Here is a 26,683-nt window from a genome sequence, read left to right as displayed (position 1 = left end):
TCTTTGGTAAGCTCGCATAAACTCTGTATTATCGCTCATCCACATGCTCGTATCAAGCCAACGGGATTTGGATTTCCTTTCATCCAGACGCTATGCACGTTTTCCCACCGGCATTCATACCTAGCGTCCCGCATAACGCAATATCTGCAACAGACTGCGTGACAAACCCTACCATATGCCATTGTCCAACCGTTCGGGCATATTTCAATTCTAATCTCCAAGACAATGGGAAATACAACCGAAAATAATTGGAGTCGCCGATGTAGGAGTCCTTGTTGGCATAAAGTTACGCTGTGCCCGATCGACAAGCTGTGGTCGCTGAGAAGCTTTCTTATCAGTCATCCTTTCATACCTCTCTATCCGAACTGCTGCATCAATGCCTTCCCCCTCTCTCACGCTCTTCATCAATACGTAGCTCCATGACCGTAGCAACACTAGGTGTCGCGGGGATAGACCTCGTCCCGCAAGGCACGGCCTATGGCCTGCTGATAGGACTGGGCGTGCTATTTTGCGGAGTGATTCTGGTCGCCATCAAGGTCCAAAAGGCCTATCTGTCCGAGGACTCGGCCACCTCAGAGATGTTCATGGTAGCCAATAGATCGGTTGGGACAGGATTAACAGCGTCCGCAGTATTCTCCTCATGGATGTGGATCAACGAAACGGTATTGTCGGCAGCGATGTGCTATCGATATGGTTTGGCTGTACCTCTGGTAAATCCGTTCTCTCGTTTTAACCATACCATTGGTCGCAAGTGCTAAGATGATTCCAGTGGTGGGGATCCGGCCTCTGTTTTCAAATCGCATTGATGGCCGCATTGGGAGTCATGGCCAAGATCAGAGTGCCATACGCTCATACCTCGCTCGAAATTATCAAGATGCGATACGGCTGGATAGGGCATCTCGTTTTTATCGTGCTGAATCTTACCAACAACGTCTTCGGTTGCGCATCCATGATTTTGACTGGCTCGCAGCTAATTTATGGAATATCCGGCATGCACTTTGTCGCAGCCACCATTCTTATTCCTCTTGGAGGTAAGTGTGAAGCCCGGTTCCGCAGCAAATAGAAGATGAACAGCAAAACCGGGCTGACCTACCTATAGTAGTTTTATATACCGCAGTTGGAGGTCTCAAGGCAACCTTCCTCACAGACTTTCTCCATACGGCTGTTGCTTTGATCCTCATTATATACTTTACGCTCTCCGTTCTAACGCACCCAGCAGTGGGCGGTCTTGGGGGTCTTTATGACAAGGTGGTCGCTACGGCTAGCGAGAACTATATCACCGGAAACTACGAAGGATCACTGCTCACCATGAAGTCGAAAGATGCGATCATTTGGGGGTTAGTCTTAAAATTTGGCAATCTAGCTCTCGTCGTTATGGTATGATTGCGCACATCCCTCGATCGAGTAGTTAACTCTGCTAACATATTGTCGATAGGATACTGCATTTTGGCAAAAGTCCTTTGCAAGCGAAGTTAATTCGACCGTGCCGGCTTACAACCTCGCTGCGGTAGCTGTGTTTGGTATTCCATGGGGCTTGGGGACAGTTATTGGACTTTCTGCTCGAGCTCTGCATACCACGCCCATTTTCCCTACATACCCAGGACCGCTCACAAGTGCAGAGGTAAACGCCGGTATGGTGATGCCGTATCTTGTCAAGGCTCTCATCGGTGATTCGGGGATCGTCGCCTTCTTCATTCTACTGTTCATGGCTTTAACGAGCACGGTATCCTCCTCGATGATTGCTGTCAGCAGTATTCTCTCATTCGACCTCTACAAGACATACTTCAACCCAAAGGCATCGGACAAAAGGCTGCTCCATGTGAGCCATATCTCGGTCGTCTTCCACGCGGTATTCATTACGGGGATCTCGATCGCGCTGAACTATGGAGGTGCCAATATGACCTGGATTGGCTATTTCCGGCCCATCCTCTCCTGCCCGGGGATCATTCCCCTGGCTCTTACCCTCTTCTGGTCCGGCCAGACCCGCTTAGCGGCGATCATTTCACCTGTTCTGGGCTTCTTTACCGGCCTGGCTATTTGGCTCGCTAGCGCAAAGTCCCTCTACGGCGCTGTCAACATGGCCACCACCGGTGAAGGCTTACCTGCTCTTTATGGCGCCATTGGTTCCTTCTTCTCGCCGGCGCTCTATTCCGTAATCATATCCCTCTACAAACCCTACAAATTTGACTGGCGCGAGTTCCTCCGCATAGAACTCGCAGACGAAGCACACCTCCACGCCAACGACCCATCCACCCTAGACACCGAAGATAGACAATCGGACAACAAACCAATCGAAGCATCGACTCATCCCACCCCCGAATCTGCCTCGTCCGAAACTGCCTCCATCGACGATCCGGAACGAGTCGGCGCTGGTGAAAAGACCGTTGCTGTCTCATCAGTACCGGCTATCAGATCTCCAACGCAACTCAGCCTAGACGACATCCGTCACCCTTTCAGTGACGAGACCTTGAAAGAACTCTATCGCTGGTCCCGTATCGCTTGGGCCATTTTTGTGGTCCTTGTCCTTGTTACTTTTGTCTTCTGGCCTATGCCGCTTTACCGGGACTATATCTTCACGAAGTCTTTCTTTTCGGGCTGGGTCTCTGTTGCGATTGTCTGGCAGTTTTTTGCTTTCTTGGCGGTTGTTGTGTATCCGCTTTATGATGGGCGGTTTGAGATTGAGAAGGGGGTGAGGGGGGTTTGGTTGTCGGCGCGTGGATTGCTTGCGAAGAAGAGTTCTTAGGGTTGTCTTCCCATTTTCGCTGATTGATCGGAAAGGACTAGAGGGTGAAAGAAAAGCCGTCCTATAGAAATTGTTCATCTGTGGGACTGGCGTGCTTTTTTTTTTGTTTGACAGATGAATGGGATAGAGGTGGGTAACTTGGTTTGTTTTATACCGATGAATCTCTTCCTAGAAAAATAAAAATGGAACAAGTGATAATAAAGATTGTACAAATAAGAACCCATATGGTACACTAGAAATTTATATATCCCAAGAAATCCTTCTTTTCACTTTGGGGGTTATATCGCAAGCGCCGCAATCTCTGCCGATCACAGTGGGCGCCCCTACAAGAACAAGAAATCTGATCTTTAAAATAACAGTATTTACGCCCAATTAGTCACGAATTTATTATATAAAGACCCTGATAGCAAAGGCCAATCAAGAAAAGAAACAATAGAAAATAAGGAGCATGACTCACGAACCAGAGTGCAGGGTAGGTCCAGGCGTAGCCATTAAGGATCATGCAGTCGCAAACAAGCCTGTGCAAGAACCACAGGAATCAATTCAATGGCTCGAGGAAAGGAAAGTTGACCTGCAGGACGGGGCTCCTCATTGCTTAACTGTAGGGGTCGGCAATTGTATCCAACGCCCACGCCCTAATGTCTTGTTATCTTGTAGTGATCACGACATCGGTGTGGGGCGACCGCGATTGCTTGAACGGAAGTTGAGAATTGCATACTAAATACCAAGTCCGATTTCCATCACGGTAACATTGTCAGAGTTCTTTGGGTTTAAAAGATGGCTGAGCTTTGGGAGACACTGCACCGCTGGTATCAAGGGACGCTGTATCAGGCTATTGCGTTGGACTTGATCAGCTTTACGCAGCCGGGTATTTGGGATGCATTGAATGGTGAGTTCTCTATTACTACCAGCAAAAAAGAAAAAAAAAAAATTAAGGGTTCAGGAATGTCTGAACTGAATTTGTGATAGGACTGGGAGCTGGTGGTCTGGCGACTCCGTACTTTGTCAATGCCTCCAATGTAATCACATATGTGATCATGATCGTAACATGTCCATTATTCGGCATTGCTGGAAACAGGTTCAGTCTTAAGTGGGTGTCGGTGATCGGGACGATTGGCTATGTACCTTATTTTGCAGCATTGTATTGCAATAGTGTCTTTGGAACCCAGTGGTTTTTGCTCCTTGGATCGGTGACTTGTGGTTTTTCGGTACGTTGCACTGTTGTTCAAGAACGAGTTCGGAGGGTGACTCTTTCTTAGGCTGCCGCGCTCTGGGTTTCGGAGGCTGCAATCGCTGTCGGCTATCCTGAAGTTGAGAATCGTGGTACCTATAGTAAGTGCTCTCAATACTAACTCTTGTTCGTGACTTCTGCTAACTATCTCGATAGTTGGTAACTGGATGGCCCTCAACAAACTCGGATCAATCATCGGAAATGCCGTTCAACTAGCTCTCAATATAAACCAATCCAGCAAGGGCAGCATCAGCCCCGAGACATACCTCGTGCTCATCGGCCTCAGCTGCGGCGGTCTTCCACTCGCGTTAAGTGTGGCGCCGGCGCACGAGCTGATTCGCAAAGACGGCACCAAACTGACATTTAGCTCCGACGAGAAGCGTATCACAATCAAGGGTGGTTTGAAGGGGTTCTGGAAAGCGACCAAGCAGAAGTATATGCTGCTTTTGCTTCCGATCTTCATGACGGTGCGGTGGAGTCAAACATACCAGGGGAATTATCTGACCGAGTACTTCTCGGTTCGAGGCCGTACGCTGGCTGCATTTATCCAAACGGTGGTCGGTATTTTTGCTACGATCCTCTAGGGATGGTTATTGGATTCACAAAAACTGTTCAAAACGCGACGCGGGATGGCGCTTTCGGGATGGCTGACAATGTTAGCCGTGTTTAACCCGCAATGGGTCTTGAATTTTGTCATGCAGACAGAGCTACAAAATCAAAGCCCTATCCCATCTCTAGATATTCATGACCCGGGGTATGGGAAGGCAATCGCTGCGTATTGTCTGTTTGGGTACGTTCCTTCTCTTTCACAGGTGACTTAATGAAGCTAACGTAGTGGATGAATCAGTGTCGGAAGTCAAGCATTTGTGGTATGGACGTACTGGATCCTGGGAACGTATGATATCCATGTCGACGTTCTAGCCTACACCACTGGGATCCTTCGCTCGGTGGAGAGTCTGGGCTTTGCTATTGCATTTGGTATTGGTGCCAGTGAGAATGTCTCCCTCATGGCTAATCTGGTCGTCGCATTCGTTGTTTTCTGGATGAGCGTACCATTCACGACCTACGCCTCATGCCTTGTCAATGAGCCGAATCAAGCTCCAGAAGGCTCTGATGACAAGGATTTTCCGGGGGATGCTGAGAGAAGCTTGCCCCCTAAGTCGCCGCAGATACAGGAGCAAGCGCACGGCTTGGATTATGATGCAGAACCGCAGATCTAATGAGACTTGCCATAGACATCCTACATTCAACGTGTATATTTACTGCTTAGTGGATAATGTAGAGCCAAACAAAGAGTTGTTCTGGTATAATGAAGAAAAGAAGGTCTTTGTTCCATAGGTATCCTTTGTTTAGATTAAAACACATTCACCCTCAATATCAAGTATATATGTAGTCATTCATTCCACATATCTGATCAATTCACGCCATGCCTTTGCTGAGGTACAGTATTTAGCCTTGTGAATTGTTTTGACAGTGTCCTCACACCCACTCAATATTGTATATATATATATCAGGACTCGTTGACTACTCCTTTCCCCTGCTTCCTAGCAGCACTGTTACAGAGGTCTCCTATTTACAAAACGACACGCGGTTGAAAGCCCAAGTTTCTGCTCAAACAATTTTTCCAAAGGAGGTTATGAAAAAAGATTCCCTACCACCCTCGAAGATATAATGATCCACCCGAAGCATGCTGGAGAGCAATGCTAACTCAGCAATCACCCGTTTCAATCATCATAATCAGGCAGGACTTTGGACAGAACCACGATGACGTTGTCCAGGTTGCCCCAGTTGAGCCCTTAACCATGGGTCATCTTGTCTATGCAATGGAGCTCTATGGTGCCACAGTGCTCTACGGGATAAGCGCCTATACCCCCATCCTCTATCATCCCCCTGAGGTCCCGTTGATCCTGTTGAACGATGGATGGGCCCGGGGTGCGCAGGAGAAGTGCGATATGTTTATTTGTGATCCTCTATACCAACCTTATAGCGAGACTTTAATAATCAATGGGAGGCTGCGAAGTGCGTTAGACTTGCTCTTCGCACGGATGGGGGGTTCTCTTTCTATAGTTGCACATCGTCTTCGCTTGCGCCCATACTAACCAAGAATCCTACGCCTTCGTAGGTAAACAGTTGGGATGACAGAGTCCATAGCTCGTCAATCGCTATCCTGGCAAGTCACTAGTAGGGTGTAACCTGGAAGTTGGTATGTTAGACTACCCCGCGGGACGATACCCGTGATGTCAGAGCCATTATACTACGATCATGTACCGTGTCTACTGTGCAAGTGTCGAGCCTGCATTGACTACCGAACCCGATCACAGTCTTTGGTAATTTGTTTCTAGCTTGGCCTGGCTATGCACTGATTGTCATGTCCTGTCGGCCGGCGTGCGATAAATTGAGCTCTGGTCGGGATTTCTGTTATGGTAAAGTTGTTGATGGTCGATGGAGTTGTATCCGAAGCATGTATTAGACTAGACAGTCTAACGTGTAGTCATAGTTACAGTTCTATCAAGCAATGACGAATAGAGAGTTACTTAACACCTCACTCCAGCTATACAGCAGAGTGGAATTGAGGTCCTAACAAACAAAGAATCAGGAAGCTGGTAGATAAACAGTACGCGAATCTATTACAAGGGACGCCAATAAATTGGCAGCACTACAGGATGAAGGTGGACAAATAATTGAACAAAACCATAATTTAAAATTAGGCTCCTGAGAAGCCAGAATTCTGTGCAGAAATCAAAAAAAATAAAAATAAAAATAAAAAAGAAACCTCCCCGACTGGGAGTCGAACCCAGGTCTCCCGCGCTTGTTCCTTTAAGGGATGACAAGCGGAAATCATGACCGTTAGACCATCGAGGATTTGTTAAATGCATATTCACTTATTCTGATTTATAGAGGAAACCAAAATCAGAGTACCATCTTTCAGGTTTTGCGTAAAACTAATAATGAAGTATTAGCATGCCACGAATTTTGATTTACCTATATTATTTTTGCGTGTACAATCTTACTATCGTCGAATTAACACGTAGGTTTTCTGCTTTTCTCATCGTGTGTGACTATGACTGTGTTTATATACAGAGTAGCTCGCAATATATTTAACGAACTCCCATCCCTCCGTTGTATTCGTTCCTGACATTTGTCTCAAGCATCACATAGCAATATTTCAACTCACACTAAACAAGCTAATGCCGTACAATATCCAGTATAAGTCTGCGAAATAAATTGAGGACATGCATGTCTTGATTTCTAGCACTTCGCCCGCCTATACGCAATAGTTTCTCCCGTCTGCCATTCTCCCCCCTGTCTCGGCGTTGCATGTCTGGCAACGAGGAATTTGTACAGATTGACCAATCCAAGACACCTCTACATTGGACCAGTTTATGCACAACGTCAGCCTACACAATGTTCGTATATAACTGAGTGAGAGGTCTAAGACACGCGACTCTTGGCCACCCCAAGTGATCGACAAGGAACTCTATCCCCGCCGGGGTTTTGCCCTGAGCGTCGCCGAGCAGGATCCACGCGGAGTTGAACGAAGAGGGGAACCATTCAACCGACATCATCGTGCATTGACTGAAGACCTAACTTAGATTCCCGATCATAGCTTGTGACCAATTTTGGGTCTGATAGGGGGCAGCCAATCGGCCAGGAGTCCGTGCCAAGATGGTGCGGGTGTACCTGTAGGCTGTGCCGTTGGCGGAGTCCCCGGATGTTAACTTGATATTCAACTTCTTCTTCGTCCTTGGGAGCTTGGGAAAACTAGTTCGCCTCAGCCCGACGTCTCTCTCTTGCAAAGAGTCGTGAGATAATCGTAAAATGGCAACTATAAAGCTTGTTTAGTTCTATGAATATGGGGGGAGCAGTGGAGGTCCTTGAGTGGCTTCTGCTGTACGACAGGGGTGCAAGGCATGTTTCTCCGAAGTTTTACAATCTTACCTTGCTGCGAGCATCTCAGAACCGCTCCGTCTCACCGTAAATGGACAAAGATCCACATGTATGGTCAACTATCGTCCATCGAGAAACTCTGGATAGGGGAGTGGGCTGTGATTAGAAGCTTGATTCCCGAAAAGAATTATCAGAAATCAGGTATTACCACCTAGGCTTCACCGTGCGATAGTATTGGCTATATTCACAATGTCGCACTGCCTGCCTTTGGGTGGATACACCATGCGACAGTATGATCAGTCGCTCCGGTTTCGCCATCCCTCTCCACTCTCGGTTGAATGCTTTTATCGCCTCCACACGGCTTGCTGCCTTATAACTTTGTCTCTCTAAACCCGAGAACGGTTAATTATTCCCTCGATTGAGAGTATAAAGTCATGGATCGTGGCCGCTCAACGATGCTCTCTGCCTCAGGGATCAGGTCAGGAATAGCAGCATGGTGGTCTTTTCGACTCTCTCGGGCCTCAGTGCCCTTCCGGTTTTGTTTTTCCTAGTTCAATATGCGCATGGTGTATCTCTGGAAATCTCCACAGAGGGAGGAAACTCATCTAGCCCTCTTCTGTATGGCTTCATGTTCGAAGTAGGCGATTGCAACACACTTGATAGTATGACGCCGCATCTAACTAAATAACCAGGATATCAACCACTCCGGCGACGGAGGTGTTCATGGACAATTGCTGCAGAACAATGGTCTCCAGGGAAGCAACCCTGATCTGACTGCGTGGACTGCCGTCGGCGACGCCACCATTGCTGTTGACGCGCTGAATCCCCTGACAGAGGCGATCCCGCACAGTTTGAAGCTTGACGTGAAAGAAGGTGCCTCTGGTGCAGTCGGATTAATCAACGAAGGATACTGGGGTGTCCCGGTGGATGGAAGCGAATACTTGAACACTTTCTGGGTCAAGGGTGACTTCTCCGGTGATATCACGGTTCGGCTTGTGGGTAAAAACACCGGGGCTGAGTATGGCTCGACGAAATTCTCGCAATCTTCCAATTCGGGTAATTTTACCAAGGTATCGGCCAAGATTCCGACCAAAAAGGCTCCTGATGGCGCTGTTGTCTATGAGCTCACGGTTGACGGAGCAGCGGTCGGTGGCTCCTCGTTGAACTTCGGACTTTTTGAGCTTTTCCCTCAGACCTATAAGTCAAGGTTAGACTGGATTTGTTTGTGGTGCAACCAGTGTGGTGCTAATATTGTAGGTCTAATGGTCTTAAGCCACAAGTGGCTCAGCCCTTGGAAGACATGAAGGGATCTTTCCTGCGATTCCCTGGAGGTAACAATCTGTGAGACTTCACCTTCCCGGTATCCGTCATTTCAAATGAACGCATATTAATGAGCGGTGCAGTGAGGGTGCAAGTGAGTCCCGAAGGTGGAAGTGGAATGAAACTATCGGCCCCTTGGAAGACCGTCCTGGACGCCAAGGGGACTGGAGTTATTATAACACCAACGGTTTGGGTAAGGTCCCATTTAAAGCCTGCTCATAGACCAAACCTGACCAAAGAATCAGGCCTTGATGAGTATTTCTACTGGTGCGAGGATATGGGACTGGCCCCTGTCCTTGGTGTCTGGGCAGGCTTTGCTCTTGACTCCGGCGGCAACACACCCATTATAGGTGATTCCCTGAAGCCTTACATTGATGATATCTTGAATGAGCTTGAAGTACGCCCCTTCTTTCATCATTATTGGAAGCGAGGCTGACGCAGTTTTAGTATATCCTCGGTGATTCGAGCACAAGATATGGCTCGCTGCGTGCCTCACACGGGCGCAAGGAACCTTGGAAGCTTACTATGGTCGAGATTGGCAATGAGGATATGCTGGGGGGCGGCTGTGCATCTTACGCGGCGCGCTTTACCGCATTCTACGATGCAATTCATGCTGCTTATCCAGACCTTACGATCATCGCTAGCACTGACCAGTCCAACTGTCTGCCCAGTAAGCTGCCTGAGGGCATCTGGGTAGACTATCACAACTATAACTCTGCCGACAATCTTGTGAAGCAGTTCAATCAATTTGATAACCACGATCGCTCTGTCCCGTACTTCATCGGCGAGTATTCCTGCCAGCAGAACAACGACTGGCCCTTCATGCAGGGCTCCGTTGCTGAGGCCGTGTACATGATTGGCATCGAGAGAAACAGTGATCTGGTCAAGATGGCGGCATATGCCCCCCTTCTGCAGCTGGTGAACTCTACGCAATGGAGGGTAAGTGAATATCAATCACTGGATGAAAGGGTAAAATGGCAAGCTAATACGGTTATAGCCGAATCTCATTGCCTTCACGCAGAGCCCTGACGTGGTCATCGAGACTACCAGCTACTACGTGCAGCAGATGTTCTCTGTCAACCGCGGAGATACTATCCGGAAGGTGACTTCTGATTCTGCTTTCGGACCCGTTTACTGGGTTGCATCAAGTACCGGAAACAAGTATTACGTCAAGTTGGCCAACTATGGCACTGACACCCAGCAGATCACTGTGTCCATTCCGAGGAAGACGACCGGCAAATTGACGGTTCTTGCAGACAACGATCCGAAGGCGTTCAACTCCGACACTCAGACTCTGGTGACCCCTAGTCAGTTGGATATAAAGGCGACGAATGGGAAGTTTACTCTCACACTACCGGCGTGGTCGGTGGGTGTACTTGCTGCCGATTGAGGCTGGGAGGGAATAGCAATAGGATAAACGGTATAGCGAAATGTTAGACATTCGCTTTGCATGACTCGTATTCCTCTCCTAACCTTGGCGTAAGTTAATCTAGGCTATTTGCCAACCGGCTAAGCCTTCGAAATTAAATTATCCTAAATTAGTGTAGTCGTAAGCCAAAATGCGATGCACAGCCCACTGGTTCGATTCTTCAGGACTTGTGGCATAATCTCACAGGAGATTGACGGAAAATAATACCTGCTGAACCACGGCATTTCAGACTAGATTCTCCGTAGTTAGGGCTATTAGACTAGCACTGGGACGCGGCATTTGATCCGAAAAGTGTGGATCGCCCCAGCTTTTCCCCAGATTACTGCGGACGCCCTTTTAGCCAAGGTGGATAATGCGGGGATTATAGTCAACGTTATGGTGTTTCACTACAAGTACCGTTTGACTTTTCTTCTCTATAGGGATATAATTATACGAGAGCACCCCCCTTTTCACCTTATTACCTGTGAATGGAACAGTCTCGCTTCTGTTTCAACTTCGCAAGGAACACAGAGGGCGAGGGAGGGCTTTGATCAGACTTTACTATCAAAACATTGTTTGGAGATATTACAAACGTAGCCATGGATACTCGCCCCTCACCCGGTGCCTCCTCGGAGATCATCACGTACTATGAGCTGAGCTGGTCAATTCTAAGCAGTATTGGACTATTCACAACGCTCCTGAGTATTTGGGCCGTGCTTATCACTCGACCTACTCCGTTAAGTTACATCCCCATAATTGTCTCTGCGGCCGGCGCTGTCGCCAACGGACTCTGCTACTTTTCTTTCTACACTTCATATCCTATCCCGAACCGAGCGGTCGCTAGTGCTATTGCCGATGTCCTCTGGTTGGTCAGTTTAGCACTCAGTTGGCTTACCTACAACAAGTAGACATACTTATTAGAGAGTAACAGATCCAGGAGGCAGGCATTTCCTTCTACAGCTATCAAATCCTCATGCACACCCTCCGCGACTCAACCCGAACACTCTTCCTCGCCGTGTTCTGGTTCCTCATTGTCGCCGTCGCCTCTATTCGAATGGCTATTCTCGCCAGCAGAGTCCAAGAAATCACGCAAGGTGGGGTGTCCTCTCATTCTGCCGGCCCACTGCAACTTCGAATTGACTACTTACACGTCGGCTACTTTGCGACCATCGCCCTCGTCGAAACCTGGAGCTCCTTTTTCCTCATCCGCCTCTTGCACAAGGCATACAGTATCTCTCCGAAACTGTCATCCACCAGACTCGTCTTCCGCTATATGATCCGTACGACCGAAATGCGTGTCGCTAGTCTATGTTTCATCGGCATTACTCGTGCGGTCACGTATTCACTGCAGGTTACATCGCAGACTGCGGCGACTGTGGCGGGCCAGCTTGATCGATTTGCATATACGATGGAATGTTTGTTTCCGTTGGTTATGGTGTGAGTTCTTCTTCTATTGTTATTCGATTAGTCTCCCATGGCCTGAAGGGGTTGCTGATCAAGAGACTCATATTATGCAAGGACGGATATCCTCGCTTCGAAGAAGTTCAACCTTGGTGATCGGAACGCTATGTCGGCCGCTGAGGCTTCGCCAATCGCGCGGTGCCGAGATCTAGGACGTCCCGGAGCGGAGTCTATTCCGAGGCATTTGGAACGGATGCGGACTCCTTGATGCGCTTCGCTGGGGATTTGTGGCTTAATGAATGACGGCTTCTTGTTATCTGGTCATTTAGCCTTCTAGTCATTGGTTTATTATATGATACCCTCTTATGTCTCAGTTGTTTTGGCGAAGGGTTCTGGCTATGGGAATGAGTTCTGGGAATGCTCGATCTCTGGCTGAGGTCAGAAGATTATTTATGCAAGATTACCATCAACATATTTGGGTCAAATGACCTGATCATAAACATCTCTAAAGGAGTGAGAATAGTATACGACTTTCAAGAGTGGGCCGTCAGTTGGCCTGAGCGCCATGCCATATTATCCCTTCCTTCAGCCTTTCCCTTAACTTTTGTCCCCGTGTTCAGCACGGCGTGATGGCAAGCTTCGATAGAGGGCTTTTTCTTCCCTTGTGCCAACGTTTAGTGACCTAATGTCGCACCCAGCCAATCTCTAATATTTTGGTGTCAATTTAGGAATCGTTATTTGACCCCTTCAGCAATCCTCCCCAAGAGCAGTGTAGCTCATAGCCCTGCGTCGGCGCGGTGCAATTTTCCGACCAATGGATATGACACCGTTGACGAATCCAAGATCGTAGAGGAGTCTCTTCCTAACTACGACCCAATATTATTCTACCCCGTGAAATTAAGCGATGTTTTCAATGACCGCTATCAAATTATAGGCAAGCTGGGCTATGTAACAAGCTCTACCGTATGGTGGGGCGCGACTTACGGTACGAGCAGTTTGATCCCAAAAGGAGAATCTATTCTGATAACCCGCCAGGGAGACAGGATGCAAAGTCTTAAAATGCTTCGCCCCAAATTCGCCCGTTGGCGATTGTATGGCCATCTAAGTCGACGTCAGTCTGATCATGCCGGCCAGGCCTGTATCCGAAAGTTGCTCGATCACTTTCAAGTTAGTGGCCCTCATGGCACTCATGTATGCATGGTGCATCCGCTACTTGGGGATGAACCTTCGTCAACTCCGGAAACCTTTCCCCGGTCGAGTCCTGAATAAAGTGCTGTTGAAGACTACCCTCCGAGACGTTTTTGCCGCATTGGACTTTCTTCATTCGGAGGCTCATCTCATCCATACGGATGAGACTGACTGCTCTTGGTTACGTCCAATCAAAAGGGCAATATGATGTATACTGACCTCTATCTAGATCTGCAACCCTATAATATAATACTTGGGGTCAAGGACGACAAAAGTCATTCAAGAGCGAAGATTGTTAAGGAGAGGAGGAGGAGGAAGAAGAAGAAGAAGAAGAAGAAGAAGAAGAAGAAGAAGAAGAAAAAAAGGAACAACTACTGCAGACGTTTGCTACAAGACTACTGTAAAATTGAAACATTACCATTGATCCATAATCATTTTCGCAATGAGACGAACTGTCGTAGGCCAGGCGCGTCCACTTTATTAGCGAAAAACCTCAATCTAGCTATCTCGGTGCAAAGTCGCAATATGTGCCCATTGACCTACTCTTGGCCTTGATTATCGTCACAAATCAATAGCCCAAGTCTGCTCCACTGTACAGTGCGGAAGGAGTGCCTCGGAAGCCATGATGGATTCCGTGCCAGTTCCCAGGCGGGAAATGATTATTGTGGACCTGCACGGGAGTCTAAGATACTCAATAAGTATTAACTTACAGATATGTAATTCCCTAATAGCTCATTGTGAAGTTGGACTTGAGTAAACTCTTGGGAATCCTTCACTCCCACAACTACTACTCCTACTTCTACTTCCTACCAACTACTACCTCCTCCCAACTTACTACTCTAATCAGCATACAATGTCTTTCTTTTCACCAATCACCAAATTTGCTTCATCCATTAACAATATACTATCGTTAAAACAATCTTTGTTATCATCGAAAGTGTACTCTCGTTAACCAAATATCATCAACAACATTAACTCCACCCATTGCTTGTCCACATCATCACTATGGACATTACACAAGCAGCCCCGGTACTCCTGACCGAATTAGTCTATATGTTCATGATAGTTATCCTACTAATCGTTCAAAATATTGTATTGACTAACAAGAGTGCTACAGATTCTCTCTACGATTATTATGTCTACAATCGCCTTTCTTAAGTCGAACGACGACTAGGATAGTCAGGTTGATGGCAACCGGCAACTAGACGAGGCGGGCCATACTGGAGGCTTACTTACTAGCTGTGGTGTATATTTCGATATTGCTTTTGTTGTTCATCACTATTCATGAATCAGCACGAACGAAATTGATATACCGAAGATAAAGTGGAATGGATCAAGTGGCGGGGTAGATTACTTAGTAACTTCGTCCTTAATGAAACTATCTGACATATGAATATTGATTTATTCGTAACTATAGCGGCTATCATGAAGTAATAATAGACGTAGTAATACTTGAGAGTCATTATCCTGCTACCCTCTTGAAAAGTTTTTAAATCTACTTCTACTCCTACTCCTCTAACTACTCTAACTTCTTTATACAAATTACTACTCGATTCGCGTTGTCACCATGCCATTCCTTGATAGGCCGTGGGTCGCAGGACCAGCCAAGCGGTTCTCTTTCAGATTGCCCTAAGGTTTGTGATAGCTATCTTACCCCACGTTCTAATCCCTCTAAATGTGTCTAAGTGATACTTCTCTACAAGACACACTGCGCGGTATTTGATCAGTATCTACTGTATATCAAGATCTGTCAGTCTAAAATGTAGGTATGAAGTATGCGACTATCATTACTGTTCGCACTCTCCTACGGTATTAGATCCTAGAGTTCCTCATTCTGCCTAAGTTGTAAGCCACCTTTCCTAAGACGAGCTATCGAAGTGTTGCCCTACACTACAATTTATGCGCTTTTGGACCTGTTTAACATTCCTGACTACCGAAAATGCCATGGTCGGTTCATATGACATGGTCTATTGACGGTTTCCTAACTAGTATCCATCTTTGCGAATTCTGATTTGTACACCGTGTTAGCTGCGATGCATGGCTATCGGCTCCTGAGGACCTCATGATACGGTAAATTGCATTGCCCTATGTAGTAGGTGTATATTGACATGCCCCTGATAGGAAACTTTCCAGTGTTTGTACACTTAAACTCCTCAGACCTATTTGCTCGTAGTGATGGCTAGCAAACTTGCTCAATTTTGAATTACTTCTATCCAGAAAATACAATCGTGCATGAAGCGATACATTAAATTTACAGCAAGCAATGTTGGATTATGGCGGGTCATATGGAAAGGTTAGTGAAAGAGAACAGCAAGTTTCTACCTCTGAGTATCTTCTATAGGGGACGTATGTTCTAGTTCAATACCCGCTTGGCAGATATGTTAGACTCAAGACTTTGATTATCGGTGACCAGCATGCAGCTATTTCCGGAGTAGAGGTGTACTGGAAAGCTTCATCAAGCAAAAATCATGAGTAATTCATTGAGTACAACTGGCTTGAACAATATTCGATGACAAAAGGTTAGTAACCAGGTGTAGATCAACTAACATCCTAGTATTTCCATACATCGCTTTAAAGTCTAACAAGTATTGGTAGTACCCACCGACAAAGGGCTAGATAGTCCCGGAATTGGTATCTTTATAGACTGAATTGTACTCAGGACCCTTTTCCCATCCGCCAAGCCGAGAACGTTAGCTCAATCTACAGACCAAGCTGGAATCGAAACGAGGTATGGATAGGACAGCCATGGCTTGCATGGTCGTCATTCCATTTGTGGTAAACATGTGGGCATTTGGAATCACCAGCCGCGCAGGTAAAAGCGTGGGGGCAGTCGCTCGACGAGGTCTGAAGAGAGACTCCCTTGGCATAAAACGGTGAGCCAGGTTTGGTGTTTACGCAAGATACATCCCAAAAGATCTTTTCGCCAGCTTGGGTGTATTCGAACTGGACGATGTTAGTGATATCAGGGGACGTAGACAGCTTGATGGAGATACCGCCTCCTTTGGGGTGGAGACGATATGTCTCCCGGTATTCGCCGCCTGGAGGAATAGTCTTCATCGGGGCTCGTTGATCATCCACGGACCACATAAAGACAGTATAGCCCATATTGTTGAGTACAGTGATGGACCCAAGACCAGCGGGGGAACCGCGCTCCTCGAGGGGCTGGGAGACAGCAGTGGTGGGCAAAGCCAGGATGGAGAAAACCAACGAGGCTAGGAACATCATTTTGGCTCGGGGCAAAGTAGAAGACAATTATGTTAGGGATTGAATCTGGTCTGTAACTGTGGACTTGAACATGAGGAATGGGAACGAGACACTGCAATTTCATAGGAGTCAGTAGCTTCTTATATACCCTTTCGTTGCTAGTCTATCTTTCTATTTGAAGCTGTTCTTATACTTCTACAGCTGAAAGAGTGAATACCTGCATTCACATATCAATAAGCATCCTATTAGGTATACTCCTTGGGAAAATGCTAACAAAGAGCTACCAGAAGCAATCTTGGTATCCAATAGGGCGTGCTTTGGCTCTCGTCTATTAAAATCCAGATCTCAACCCCTGCCTTTTTGATTCACTTTGACACTGCCGCTATTCCGGGCATTCACTCTAAGGCTGCGCGCTACCATGCTGAGAGTAGTAAATGGCAATCGTACATGCGATCTTTCCGTCACCTTAGGTAACCCAAGCAGAGCCAAAGCCAACCTGTACCTATACATGACAAGTAGGCGTTACGGTATGATTATACTGCGGAGGGTTTTAGGATATATGACCTATTCACTTGCAACTTCTCCTATGGTCTGATTGAGGCAGAGGGATCACCGCTATGGGTATCTGATAATTGTGATTTATTGTCACAGACTTTCCCACCATTCTATTCGGGGTGGGCCCAATCTGGCGCAGCATCTTCCATTGATAACTTAACGAGGGCCTCCCAATACCCTTATTAATCGGAGGACAATCCCCTAGCCAGTCAGAAAGCGTAGACTTGTTTAGTAGGCCTGGTACTTTGTGAAAGCGTTTATGCATTACTAGTATCTGATCGACAGAAGTTGATTTGATGGCCGGCCCATCGAACTGTGGGTCTAGGGAGAGTTTGCTTGGTCAGCCTATCTCGGCTCGGACTGACTCGGACGATGTTCTGTCGCCGTACTAAAAGTGCAACGCAATATATTCATGCAGGGCAATACGAGGCGGCCCTGGTTTAATATATCCAGGCATGAGCTGCAAGAATTAGAATTTAGTAATAATCACTGACTAGGCTGAGCTCTATCTCCCGACCCCTTGCATTTCAACCACGTTGAAATAATGCCTCGCTTCCCCCTTCCCCGCCAGATCCTCGCAATCACCACCTGCTTGGGCTATATGAATTTTATATAATGCTCTGTACTTCATCCAACCTGTTCAGAGAGGATGCCTCGGGAGAATGTGGCTCTAAAGTCATGCCGACAGTCTCCGTCATCGATCCTTACCAAATAGAAATGCTGTCAATGGCGAACACTGCACACGATGTTCGAGATATGCAGCGTTTGGGTAAGAACCAGCAGCTTAAGGTTCGTATGGATTATAAAAGGCCATTTCGGTTCCTCGACCGACCTAGATCCAGTGATAAGCAGAATACATGGGCTAATTCTCCGTCTAAAGAGAAATTTCCGATTCATATCTATTCTTGGGCTCAACTGTACATTGATGGCGACCTGGGAGTCGATTCTGCTCACAAGTAATTACGGCCTCATCAATGGAGGGCGAGCCGGGATGGTGTATATTTATATCGGCACCTTCATTGGCTTTTTCGCATCTGTCGCCTCGTTGGCCGAGATCGCCTCCAGGGCTCCTACAGCAGGAGGTCAATACCACTGGGTCAGCGAATACGCTCCTCCTTCCTGCCAGCGGTTTCTAAGCTATCTTACCGGTATGACTGTAAGCCTTCTGTGAACAGACAAATGCTGATGTTAGAGATTGTTTGATCACACAAGGATGGCTATCAGTTCTAGGCTGGCAGGCTGCATTCGCGAGTGTATGTTTCCTCACCGGTACTTTAATTCAGGGCTTGTTGGTCACCGTATACTCCGACCCGGCCGCAGACTATACATATGCATCTGAACGATGGCACGGTACGCTCCTCACTATTGCAATCGCCATGCTAGCAACCATACCCAATGGGTGGCGTACTCATTGGCTCGCCAGCCTGGAGCGTCTGTTGCTTTTCATCCATATTTTCGGGTTCTTCGCGATTTTGATCACTTTGTGGGTCACGGCCGACCGAGCAAGCAGTGATGAGGTGTTCCTCACTTTCACTAATACGGGAGGATGGTCAAGCATTGGCTTGGCTTGCTTGGTCGGTCAATTGACCCCAATATTCTCTTTCATCGGGCCTGATGCGGCGACACATATGGGTAGGTACTGACACTCCGCCTCGTTCGACAACAATCAACTGATTCCCTCCGTCTTCTAGCGGAAGAGGTCCAGGATGCTTCCAGAATTGTCCCATGGTGTATGATTTCGACTGCCCTTGTCAATGGCTCGCTTGGATTCGTCATGCTCATTACCTTCCTTTACACGATGGGCGACATAGACTCCGTACTGAACGCTCCCAGTGGATTTCCGTTCATCATGGCTTTCCAGAATGCGACCGGTTCACCTGGTGCAGCTGTTGGTCTAGCCTGCATCATTTTAATCATGGAAGTCTGCAGCGCTTTAGGTATTCTTGCAACCGCCTCCCGTCAGATTTTCGCGTTCGCCCGAGATAGAGGACTTCCTTTCTCGCGCACCTTTGCCTTTATACACCCCCAGTCGAAAACCCCTATCTGGTCTATACTATCTACAACGCTCGTGGCTATGCTGTTAAGCCTGATCAACATTGGCTCCACAGCAGCTTTCAACGCTATTGCCTCATTAGCGATCGCGTCTATGCTGATGACATATATCATTGTCATTGGTTGCTTCTCCATGGCGCGCTGGAAGTCCAAAACGCTATCTTCTAGCCGCTTCTCTCTAGGTCCATATGGCCTGGCTGTCAACTTGATATCTCTTCTTTTCCTCACTTTCCAGGTCACTTTTACCTTTTTCCCCACCACGAAAGAAGTGGACCCCAAAACTATGAACTGGTCGATTTTGATGGTGGGAGGAGTCAGTCTTTTAGCCACGCTTCAGTATATATTATACGCTAGGAAGGTGTACCAGGCGCCCGTTGGTCGCATTCTTAGAGATTGATAGGGAATTATGCTTCTTAGCTGGCATTACATGTTGAGAGTCACTAGTATATAAAGAGCTTTCATTCGATGCCAGAGAAAAGTCTCTTTCGTACCACTCAGGTTTCACGTACAGTGCCTGTTTAGCAATCGCGGTGCCTTTCTAAAGTTTGTAATTTCGAGTCCAGTATTGTATGACCTGTTGCACAAAGGGGTCGAAGCCTAGCGCAAGCACTGCGACGACTGCCCCAAGCCACAAAACAGAGCACTTGGTAGACTGCGCCACAATGGTGATAGATCCCCATGGCCCGCGGCTAGCATCATCGATGGTTTGCAATTCCTGCAGCGGACGTTTCTCCGTCTGAAATAATACCCCCTTTTTATTAACCAATACTTCGATGCTGTTGCGAGCATTGAAATGATCGCGTTCAGTGTGATACCAAGGGCGAGATCCGGTGATGGCTTACTGCCATAGTGACACACTATAACAATGATAGCGGTAAAACATGCAAGACCGAAAATTATCCCTAACGTTTTAGGAAACCATGAGTCCAGAAGTAGTGCATTCCACATTCCGCTTTTGCAATTTGCTTTGCCTAGAACAAGGCTCCAAGGAAAGCAACCGGGCGGTAGATTCCACGGCAGAAGCATTTTGAGTCGACTTCGGATCCATCGGTGTCTTCATAAGCTGTACTTGAAATACCGAAGGAACTGTGGAATCGTGTCTATGCGACCGATTAAGTACCCGGCGACATGGAGAATTGTTTCTTTTATTAGCCCTATCGATCACGGCGAGGCTGGGGCTGATACGAGGCACGCCTATGCAGCCTCTGAGTCCGGACTAACCGTCTACCTTTGCCATGTAAAGCGTATTACAGAGCATTTTCAAAGTCTAGATGCACACGAACGTTGAAACGGGCGAAGAGCCATAGGATGCCTAGTGTTTGTGGCGCTTGTCTGACTGGCTGAGGTGAGCCTATGCAGTATACCGTTTGACGGCTGAATTCATTCCATCCTCAATGGGGGCTATTTAGCTGCGTATGAGGTTAAGAGATCTTAGGTAGAATATGCCATGTCGGGATCTATCCCTACCTAAATTACCTTACTCTTTAGTGAGCAAGAGTGAAAGGCTCAATGCAGGAAGCTGAGGAAACAGTAACTCCTGTATGGACATGCACAGTAAGATACAGCTGAAGGCGCTGGGATCTCCAAGCCAACTATGTATGATATTCTCAGAGCCTCCGGTAGCTGCCATAATGAAAGTAGCCCATACGCGGTTTCCTGAATGTAAGGACGTGCCAATGCATTGGTTAGAAAGATATTGTTGTGATCTCAGGGGAAAGATGGGCAGAAAGAGGCTGTATCAGCTACACGTACGTAGCCTACTGAGGATCGGATGTCATTTCGATAGATACTCAATTCTATGGACGACTGTATCAACTATCTTAACCGCTTGCTTATCTTCTATCTCATAGGTAAAGCCTTCAGTGGTTGGAGTCGGTGATCCGGCCAAGCCACTAGGATCACGTTGTCTCGTATAGATTCATATCAGATATTGGGATTCATTGATTGTATGAAGCACGGGGAACCTGCCTGGTCCAAGTACAAGGTGCTCTTGCAGCTGCCCTACAGACCGATTATTGGGGGTAGCACGATCATGGCTGAATATTACTCAAGTTCTCTCTAGAGACGCGGAGGGGTTCTACGAATCTCCCCTTAATAGAATGACATATTATAGGGTGTCGTAACTTCCCCGCTAACCGCGAGGACCGGAAGATCCCCTGTCACTTAGATTCCTTCTTGTACGGTGGTTGGTCCTACTAAATCAGTTAGTTTCAGTGGCTATATCTAATGTAGATCAGTTACTACTAGTTCGTTGCCTGTGATGGAAAATACCACCAAACCACTTGTTATTGCCACTCCAATGAGCGGCTTATACGACAAAGAAACTATCCATCTACCCTGACATATAACGAAACCATTAATGAGCTCAATGGGCCAATTGACGATTGAGGCCACCTCGGCCTTTCCATAGTAATCATAATTAAGGCCATATTTAGCCGCCCCCAAGATAACAGCCCATTATTAGTTTAATACGTAGTGAAAGAGGAGTTGAAACAGGGTTGAAGTACGGTCATACTTTGTGTATAATGATATATAAAAAAATTACATAAGTGTCACTCTTTAATACAACATAGCCCAGCCCTAGCATCACGGCGCTATCACTACCCTTGTCAATTGTGCGTTCTTAAGAGCGCTCCGAACCAGTCACCCATCACTCTCTAAAATGTGCTGAGCTCCCCTCCCCCCTCCCCCAAAATTTTATTAAAACATGATTAATTACTTTAGGTTGACCCAGTCGCTAAACCGGCCCTTCATACAGATTATTGCTTTAACTGTGATAATCTACCTTCTCGTCTGGTCGCTTCCAAATCCGCAGTATGCAGCAAGAGGTCCGCGTTCATCGACACCTATTCATAATCGTGTGGATGCAGTACACAATGAGACTCTTGGAGTAAGATCCTTCACTCGAAGAACTACGGTTTACAGCTTGCCGATAACAGTACACTAGTTCGAGAGGGTCTTCGTCGTCAATTTGCCTAGCAGGCCGGACAAACGCGATTATATCACCCTAGCTTCATCGGTCGTAGGCTTTCGCCCAGAGCCTATAGATGGGGTAAACCCTGACAATATTGACGTCAAAGCTCATCCAGTAGTGTGTTGGCTCATACGTTCTGCCATCAATAAAAGAGATACCCTGCTAACCCATTCCTGCCATGGTCTCCTAAGAATTGGGACCCAAACTACCTACCTAGTGAGTTCGGGACATGGCGGGCACATATGAATGTGATCCAAAGGTATGAACCATGGATCTATACCCTGGTTTTTAGCACCGCTAACCACCCTTGAATCACGATAGAATCGTGAGAGATAGGGTCGCTACCGCATTCATCTTGGAAGACGACGCGGATTGGGACGTCAACCTTAAAAAGCAACTCCAAGGGTTTGCTTCTGCTTCCCAGAGTCTGCAGAGTCTTCAGATTGGGAATATAGCGGCACAATCACCATATGGTAATGATTGGGACCTTCTTTGGATCGGTCACTGTGGGATCAGGTGTAGACCAGGGCCGGTTCACGTTTCGACAGGCGATGCTACGGTCGTACCTCTTCCTCAGCTACCATCCTATTGGCGGGATCCACCTCTGGGGGCTGCCAATAATACGCGCTTGGTATGTAGGGCTGAAGAAGGAGTATGTGCTCTTGGATATGCAGTGACGTATCTGGGGGCACAGGAAATTCTCTCAAGCCTGTCCCTGACACCGGAGGGTGTAGGTGCACAATACGACGTGGCAATCAGTCGGTATTGTCAAAATGGCTGGCTAAAGTGCATCGCCCCCTTCCCGTCAATGATAGGGATGTGGCGTCCGGCTGGCCCAAAGTCCAGGGGATCGGATATTCACAGCGAAGATGGTTGGGTAGAGGAAGCAACACCTATCGGCTCGGTTTACAGTACGATGTATAATGTTCGCCGTCTGCTGACTGGAAAGTTGACGGTCTATGCAGTGACGGACAATGATGCAGTCGCTCGTGAAATAGACCCTGCCCAGCTTGAGTTACCAGAAGGGCGGCTACAGGTTATTAACGCTACCGGATTATACGACATTACTTTCTAATTAAGGTAATGTATAGATTATTTATATTTAAAAGGGTGGGCATTTAGTGGTATGTGAACCGTGGGTGTTATTTAGACTTGGGAGACAGAACCGCCTCGACCCGGAACAACCAAGATTATATCCAACAGACTTTTACTACGACAACTAATCAATTAATTACCTCACACGGGATCATCGCCTAATGACTGTGATGAGTTAGGCTAAAAAAAAAAGAAAAGCCAACAATTTCGAGGCTAGCCGTCTCGCCAGCAAGCTCTAAGCGCCGTGATCTTTTTAACGTACGACCGTTGGCCGGGTCAAAATAAAACCTCACTTAGGGAGCCACTAATGCAACTACACCCTAAGTGCTAGCAGTGGCAGGCTCTCTCAGACAAGTCTTAAGCGGGGCTTGGAGCTGTCCTCCAGGCCATACAATACCGTAGGCATTCCTCTCTCTTACAGCAGCGCTCATTCCGCTCATGCTACCATGAGCCGTGGCAAATCTTTGCATTCGCTTCTGTGCAGATAATTGTCCGCACTACTGTGTGGCCCACTACTGGTGTTGGCACAGGGAGATGGGAAAAGTCTCAACAGACTTGTAAATCCCCTTGCAGCCAACTCGGTTGAGAACCCCGTCTGGGAGCTGGGGGAGCAGCAGGTGGTCTCATGGGTGACAACCCCAACTGCTTTCAATATCTCCATATGATAGCACACACCCCATAAGGAAACTGAAAGAAGTGTGGGGATAATTACTGTATGTCCCGTTTCCTCCCCTTCGGACCAAATCAAAAACACAAAACTGACATCAAAACTGAACTCTGAAGCCCAGGAACAAGACATGGGGGTGACAAATTTCACCTGGACTGTACAAACGTACAGCGCTACCCTTGAAGACTCGCCAAGATAGCATTCGGGATAGGTCTTAGTGTTGGCGTGCCCGCCATTGCATTACTGGTGGTCCTTACTTGCCTGAATTGCCATCGGTCACAATCGAAAAAGAGAACAATATCAACGACACAACCGGCATTCCCAGGAATGGCGGCAGTAAGACGGGCCCTTACATCGCCGAAAGAAATAAAATATATGGAAACCAAGTCACCGAGTGGCATCCTGAATAGCCGGATCATCAATACTGACCAACATATGCGAGCTATGCAATGCGTTGACAACACTGGATTGATCCAATATTGTTTGCCTGCGGCCCTATCCAGCTCATCTCTGAGCTAGGATTAGCCGTAACACAGGGACTGCGACGGTCGACGAACAGATTCATCAGCCCACCGGCCTCCAACTCAGCTGCAAATCCTGTCTGGGTACAGGGGGGAACAACAAGAAAAATCCTGGGTGACAACCCTGCGTCACTTCAAGGTGTAGATGTGGCAGCAAAATCTTACTATCGAGAGTGGGGGTTATATTCAGGGCGACATCGATCCCTCCTCTCTAAAACATATCACTACAGAATCTAACATAGACTCTTTGTAGCCCAGGTAGAAAACAGTGGGATAACAAAATTTACCTGACATATGGCTTTAATCTGAATGCCTCACCAGTTTTCTTCTTTGGATTAATGCCAATCCTCCGGACAGCGTTACATCGAATTATTCTAATATCACCGGCAAAGCACAGACTAAGCCTACCCCGACTTCTTCCGCAGCTACGTCGACATCTATGTTTACAGCTATCTCTACAGATGAGCAATTACCAACTACCCATCGCATTGAGCAGCGCAGGGGGCACCGCATGGAACATCCCGCCTCCAACCTCTCATACTCCATCGTCCGTATCGGGACTCAAACCACGCGAAAAGATTGGGCTCGGGGTAGGCATAAGGGCTAGTGTTCCTGCTATTGTCGTGTTTGCTGCATTCATCTTTTTTTGAGTGCCGTAAGTCACGGAAGAAGCCAGAGGTTGAAGAACCATTGCCGTCCGCGCCAATGGCCAACACGCATGGTGCTCCTTCAAGCCCACCCGAAGGAGCTGCTGGGGAATTTTGTCTTCGAACTACCAGGGCCATCAAGGATGAACAATGTATGAAAGGCACCAGGTTTATGGACTAGCAGCCTGTTCTTCTTTCGTAGGATACTGCTACACTGGAAACCTACGTGTATTTTTTGTTGTTGTTGTTGTTGTTGTTGTTGTTGTTGTTGTTGTTAATTAACAGTACTGAGATTCTTATTTCATAGTACTGAGCGTGGACACCTAGGTCTACCTTTATAAATCTATCAAGGATCAGGTCTGCCTTGCAACTCTGCAAATACCCGCGGATCCTGTGAGCCCAGCTCCTGTGGTGCAAAAAACTTCTGACTCTGTGCAAATGAGGCCGGGGGCTGAAGCTGCATCGGCATAGGAGCATTGTACGGAGGCACGCCGTTTCTCGCCTTGCGCTGTCGCATTAGCAGGAACCCTACCAGCAATCCCAATATGACGACCCCGACACCCAACCCAACACCAACTCCTGTCAAAATTGTTTTTGAATGAGAATGTGAGGAGCCATCTTCAGAACTATGGCTCGACGTAGTTTGTGCGGCTTGATGTTGTCGAGGTCGAGGTCGTCGTTTGGCTGGAAGTTGTGGATGCGGAACTAGGCAGCTTAGAGGAAGAGGAACGATATCGTGGCCTGTGTTAGATCCATTGGGGACTTGGCCGGCACCTTGACCGGGTGTAAACAGTGTGAGGATGCGTCATGGCAATAATGTCGAGGTACTCTGGAAGTGAGGTTACAGCGGGTGGAGGCACTGGGAAATGATGACCGACAGGGGCTAAATCCGAGGAACTTGTTGCGGCGTGTCGCTCGCAATTTTAACTGGACGTGGGTTTAAAATATAATTGTGCCAAGATGGAGCGTTGCGCTAGCATTTTAGACTCATAGAACTATTTTTATTCTCTATTCATATTGCGGTAGCTGTCAACGGGTTCCTACGTGATAATCTTACGAGGTATACGGCTCACTTAGGGCACTGCGTATATTAACGGCATACGGATTGCTTTGATTATGGATGCATTCAAGATCAATCTAGTAATCATACCAAATTCATTCAAAAACTTCATGGTCCAAAACAATTGAAGAATCACTTGGTAGTCTCTTGAACATCTCCCAGCACAACAGCCCTAAGCTTTGACCGATCCAAGAATTTCTCCTCGTCGGCATCTAGCAACTCCTTCGTCCCCGGCTCGTGTCTCCGGGTAAAAAACACCTTGAACGCTGCCTCATCCGGGAAGGTCAATTCCGCAATAGCGTCAAAGGAGAAATCGTCTGGGGAGCCGATGAGCACCGCAGGGGGGAAACCATTGTCTTCGCCAGGCGTTGGGCGGGAGAGATAGAGGCGCCGATGGGAGAGAGGGAAGTCGGCACCTCCGGCCTCTTTGACGAGGGGCATATGGACGTTTTCATAGTGAGCTTTGAATTCGGCCGGAGTCATGCCGCTTTTGCGGGTTGCGTAGAGGAGGACTTTGAAGACCATTTTTGGGAGATTGATTGTGGATTGGATATGTTGGGCCAAGTATGAATGAGGCTCATGGTGGAGGGGCATATTACTCAATTTATATCTTCTTCTATCACGTGGGGGCCAAATTGGTCAGACCAGTTTTCATACACGACCAAACCAATCCTTTAGCGCGCTTACCACGTTGGCACTGCCCCGTCCTGGGGCCAAATCGTTCAGGAC

The 26,683-nt window shown here is 47.4% G+C and overlaps 10 protein-coding genes and 1 non-coding gene across 11 annotated transcripts; 6 read left to right on the top strand and 5 right to left on the bottom strand.

Annotated features, from left to right (window-relative positions):
* Window positions 1–39: 39 nt before the first annotated feature.
* BDW43DRAFT_323052 (sodium:solute symporter family protein) lies at window positions 40–2,743 on the top strand (the record flags this gene model as incomplete). The annotated part of the gene is made up of 4 exons (XM_032049676.1): window positions 40–710; window positions 770–1,031; window positions 1,100–1,377; window positions 1,436–2,743. The coding sequence occupies exons 1-4, from the start codon at window positions 420–422 to the stop codon at window positions 2,741–2,743; spliced, it is 2,139 nt and encodes a 712-aa protein (XP_031895106.1). The 5' UTR covers window positions 40–419.
* A 777-nt stretch (window positions 2,744–3,520) lies between these two features.
* Window positions 3,521–5,194, top strand: BDW43DRAFT_304074 (major facilitator superfamily domain-containing protein; the record flags this gene model as incomplete). The annotated part of the gene is made up of 6 exons (XM_032045538.1): window positions 3,521–3,632; window positions 3,713–3,951; window positions 4,003–4,075; window positions 4,131–4,528; window positions 4,559–4,764; window positions 4,822–5,194. The coding sequence occupies 6 exons, from the start codon at window positions 3,521–3,523 to the stop codon at window positions 5,192–5,194; spliced, it is 1,401 nt and encodes a 466-aa protein (XP_031895105.1).
* Window positions 5,195–6,747: 1,553 nt separating this feature from the next.
* Window positions 6,748–6,836, bottom strand: BDW43DRAFT_t214. Its single transcript has one exon. It is a non-coding gene; the product is annotated as a tRNA-Asp (tRNA).
* Window positions 6,837–8,355: 1,519 nt separating this feature from the next.
* Window positions 8,356–10,572, top strand: BDW43DRAFT_323050 (Arabinosidase A; the record flags this gene model as incomplete). Its single annotated transcript, XM_032049675.1, has 7 exons — window positions 8,356–8,499; window positions 8,555–9,069; window positions 9,120–9,203; window positions 9,266–9,375; window positions 9,428–9,579; window positions 9,630–10,121; window positions 10,180–10,572. The coding sequence occupies 7 exons, from the start codon at window positions 8,356–8,358 to the stop codon at window positions 10,570–10,572; spliced, it is 1,890 nt and encodes a 629-aa protein (XP_031895104.1).
* Window positions 10,573–11,189: 617 nt separating this feature from the next.
* Window positions 11,190–12,259, top strand: BDW43DRAFT_316115 (uncharacterized protein; the record flags this gene model as incomplete). The annotated part of the gene is made up of 3 exons (XM_032048211.1): window positions 11,190–11,459; window positions 11,522–12,027; window positions 12,109–12,259. The coding sequence occupies 3 exons, from the start codon at window positions 11,190–11,192 to the stop codon at window positions 12,257–12,259; spliced, it is 927 nt and encodes a 308-aa protein (XP_031895103.1).
* A 3,620-nt stretch (window positions 12,260–15,879) lies between these two features.
* BDW43DRAFT_316114 (uncharacterized protein) lies at window positions 15,880–16,404 on the bottom strand (the record flags this gene model as incomplete). Its single annotated transcript, XM_032048210.1, has 1 exon — window positions 15,880–16,404. The coding sequence occupies one exon, from the start codon at window positions 16,402–16,404 to the stop codon at window positions 15,880–15,882; it is 525 nt and encodes a 174-aa protein (XP_031895102.1).
* A 937-nt stretch (window positions 16,405–17,341) lies between these two features.
* On the top strand, window positions 17,342–19,434 carry BDW43DRAFT_291900 (amino acid/polyamine transporter I). The gene is made up of 4 exons (XM_032043667.1): window positions 17,342–17,727; window positions 17,819–18,086; window positions 18,151–18,570; window positions 18,630–19,434. The coding sequence occupies exons 1-4, from the start codon at window positions 17,554–17,556 to the stop codon at window positions 19,385–19,387; spliced, it is 1,620 nt and encodes a 539-aa protein (XP_031895101.1). The 5' UTR covers window positions 17,342–17,553; the 3' UTR covers window positions 19,388–19,434.
* A 79-nt stretch (window positions 19,435–19,513) lies between these two features.
* Window positions 19,514–20,490, bottom strand: BDW43DRAFT_291899 (uncharacterized protein). Its single transcript, XM_032043666.1, has 2 exons — window positions 20,467–20,490; window positions 19,514–20,326 (listed from the first exon to the last, which is right to left on the bottom strand). The coding sequence occupies exon 2, from the start codon at window positions 20,014–20,016 to the stop codon at window positions 19,588–19,590; it is 429 nt and encodes a 142-aa protein (XP_031895100.1). The 5' UTR covers window positions 20,017–20,326; window positions 20,467–20,490; the 3' UTR covers window positions 19,514–19,587.
* Window positions 20,491–21,697: 1,207 nt separating this feature from the next.
* On the top strand, window positions 21,698–23,039 carry BDW43DRAFT_304071 (uncharacterized protein; the record flags this gene model as incomplete). Its single annotated transcript, XM_032045537.1, has 4 exons — window positions 21,698–21,880; window positions 21,938–22,081; window positions 22,156–22,223; window positions 22,286–23,039. The coding sequence occupies 4 exons, from the start codon at window positions 21,698–21,700 to the stop codon at window positions 23,037–23,039; spliced, it is 1,149 nt and encodes a 382-aa protein (XP_031895099.1).
* A 2,114-nt stretch (window positions 23,040–25,153) lies between these two features.
* On the bottom strand, window positions 25,154–25,917 carry BDW43DRAFT_291884 (uncharacterized protein). The gene has a single exon (XM_032043665.1). It carries the CDS (start codon window positions 25,409–25,411, stop codon window positions 25,241–25,243), a length of 171 nt encoding a protein of 56 aa, XP_031895098.1. The 5' UTR covers window positions 25,412–25,917; the 3' UTR covers window positions 25,154–25,240.
* Window positions 25,918–25,965: 48 nt separating this feature from the next.
* On the bottom strand, window positions 25,966–26,595 carry BDW43DRAFT_291882 (EthD domain-containing protein). Its single transcript, XM_032043664.1, has one exon. It carries the CDS (start codon window positions 26,546–26,548, stop codon window positions 26,087–26,089), a length of 462 nt encoding a protein of 153 aa, XP_031895097.1. The 5' UTR covers window positions 26,549–26,595; the 3' UTR covers window positions 25,966–26,086.
* Window positions 26,596–26,683: the final 88 nt, after the last annotated feature.

This window comes from Aspergillus alliaceus, assembly GCF_009176365.1.
Source record: "Aspergillus alliaceus strain CBS 536.65 unplaced genomic scaffold BDW43scaffold_68, whole genome shotgun sequence".
NCBI classification, from domain to species: Eukaryota; Fungi; Ascomycota; class Eurotiomycetes; order Eurotiales; family Aspergillaceae; genus Aspergillus; species Aspergillus alliaceus.
This window is presented reverse-complemented; position numbering and strand designations above follow the sequence as displayed.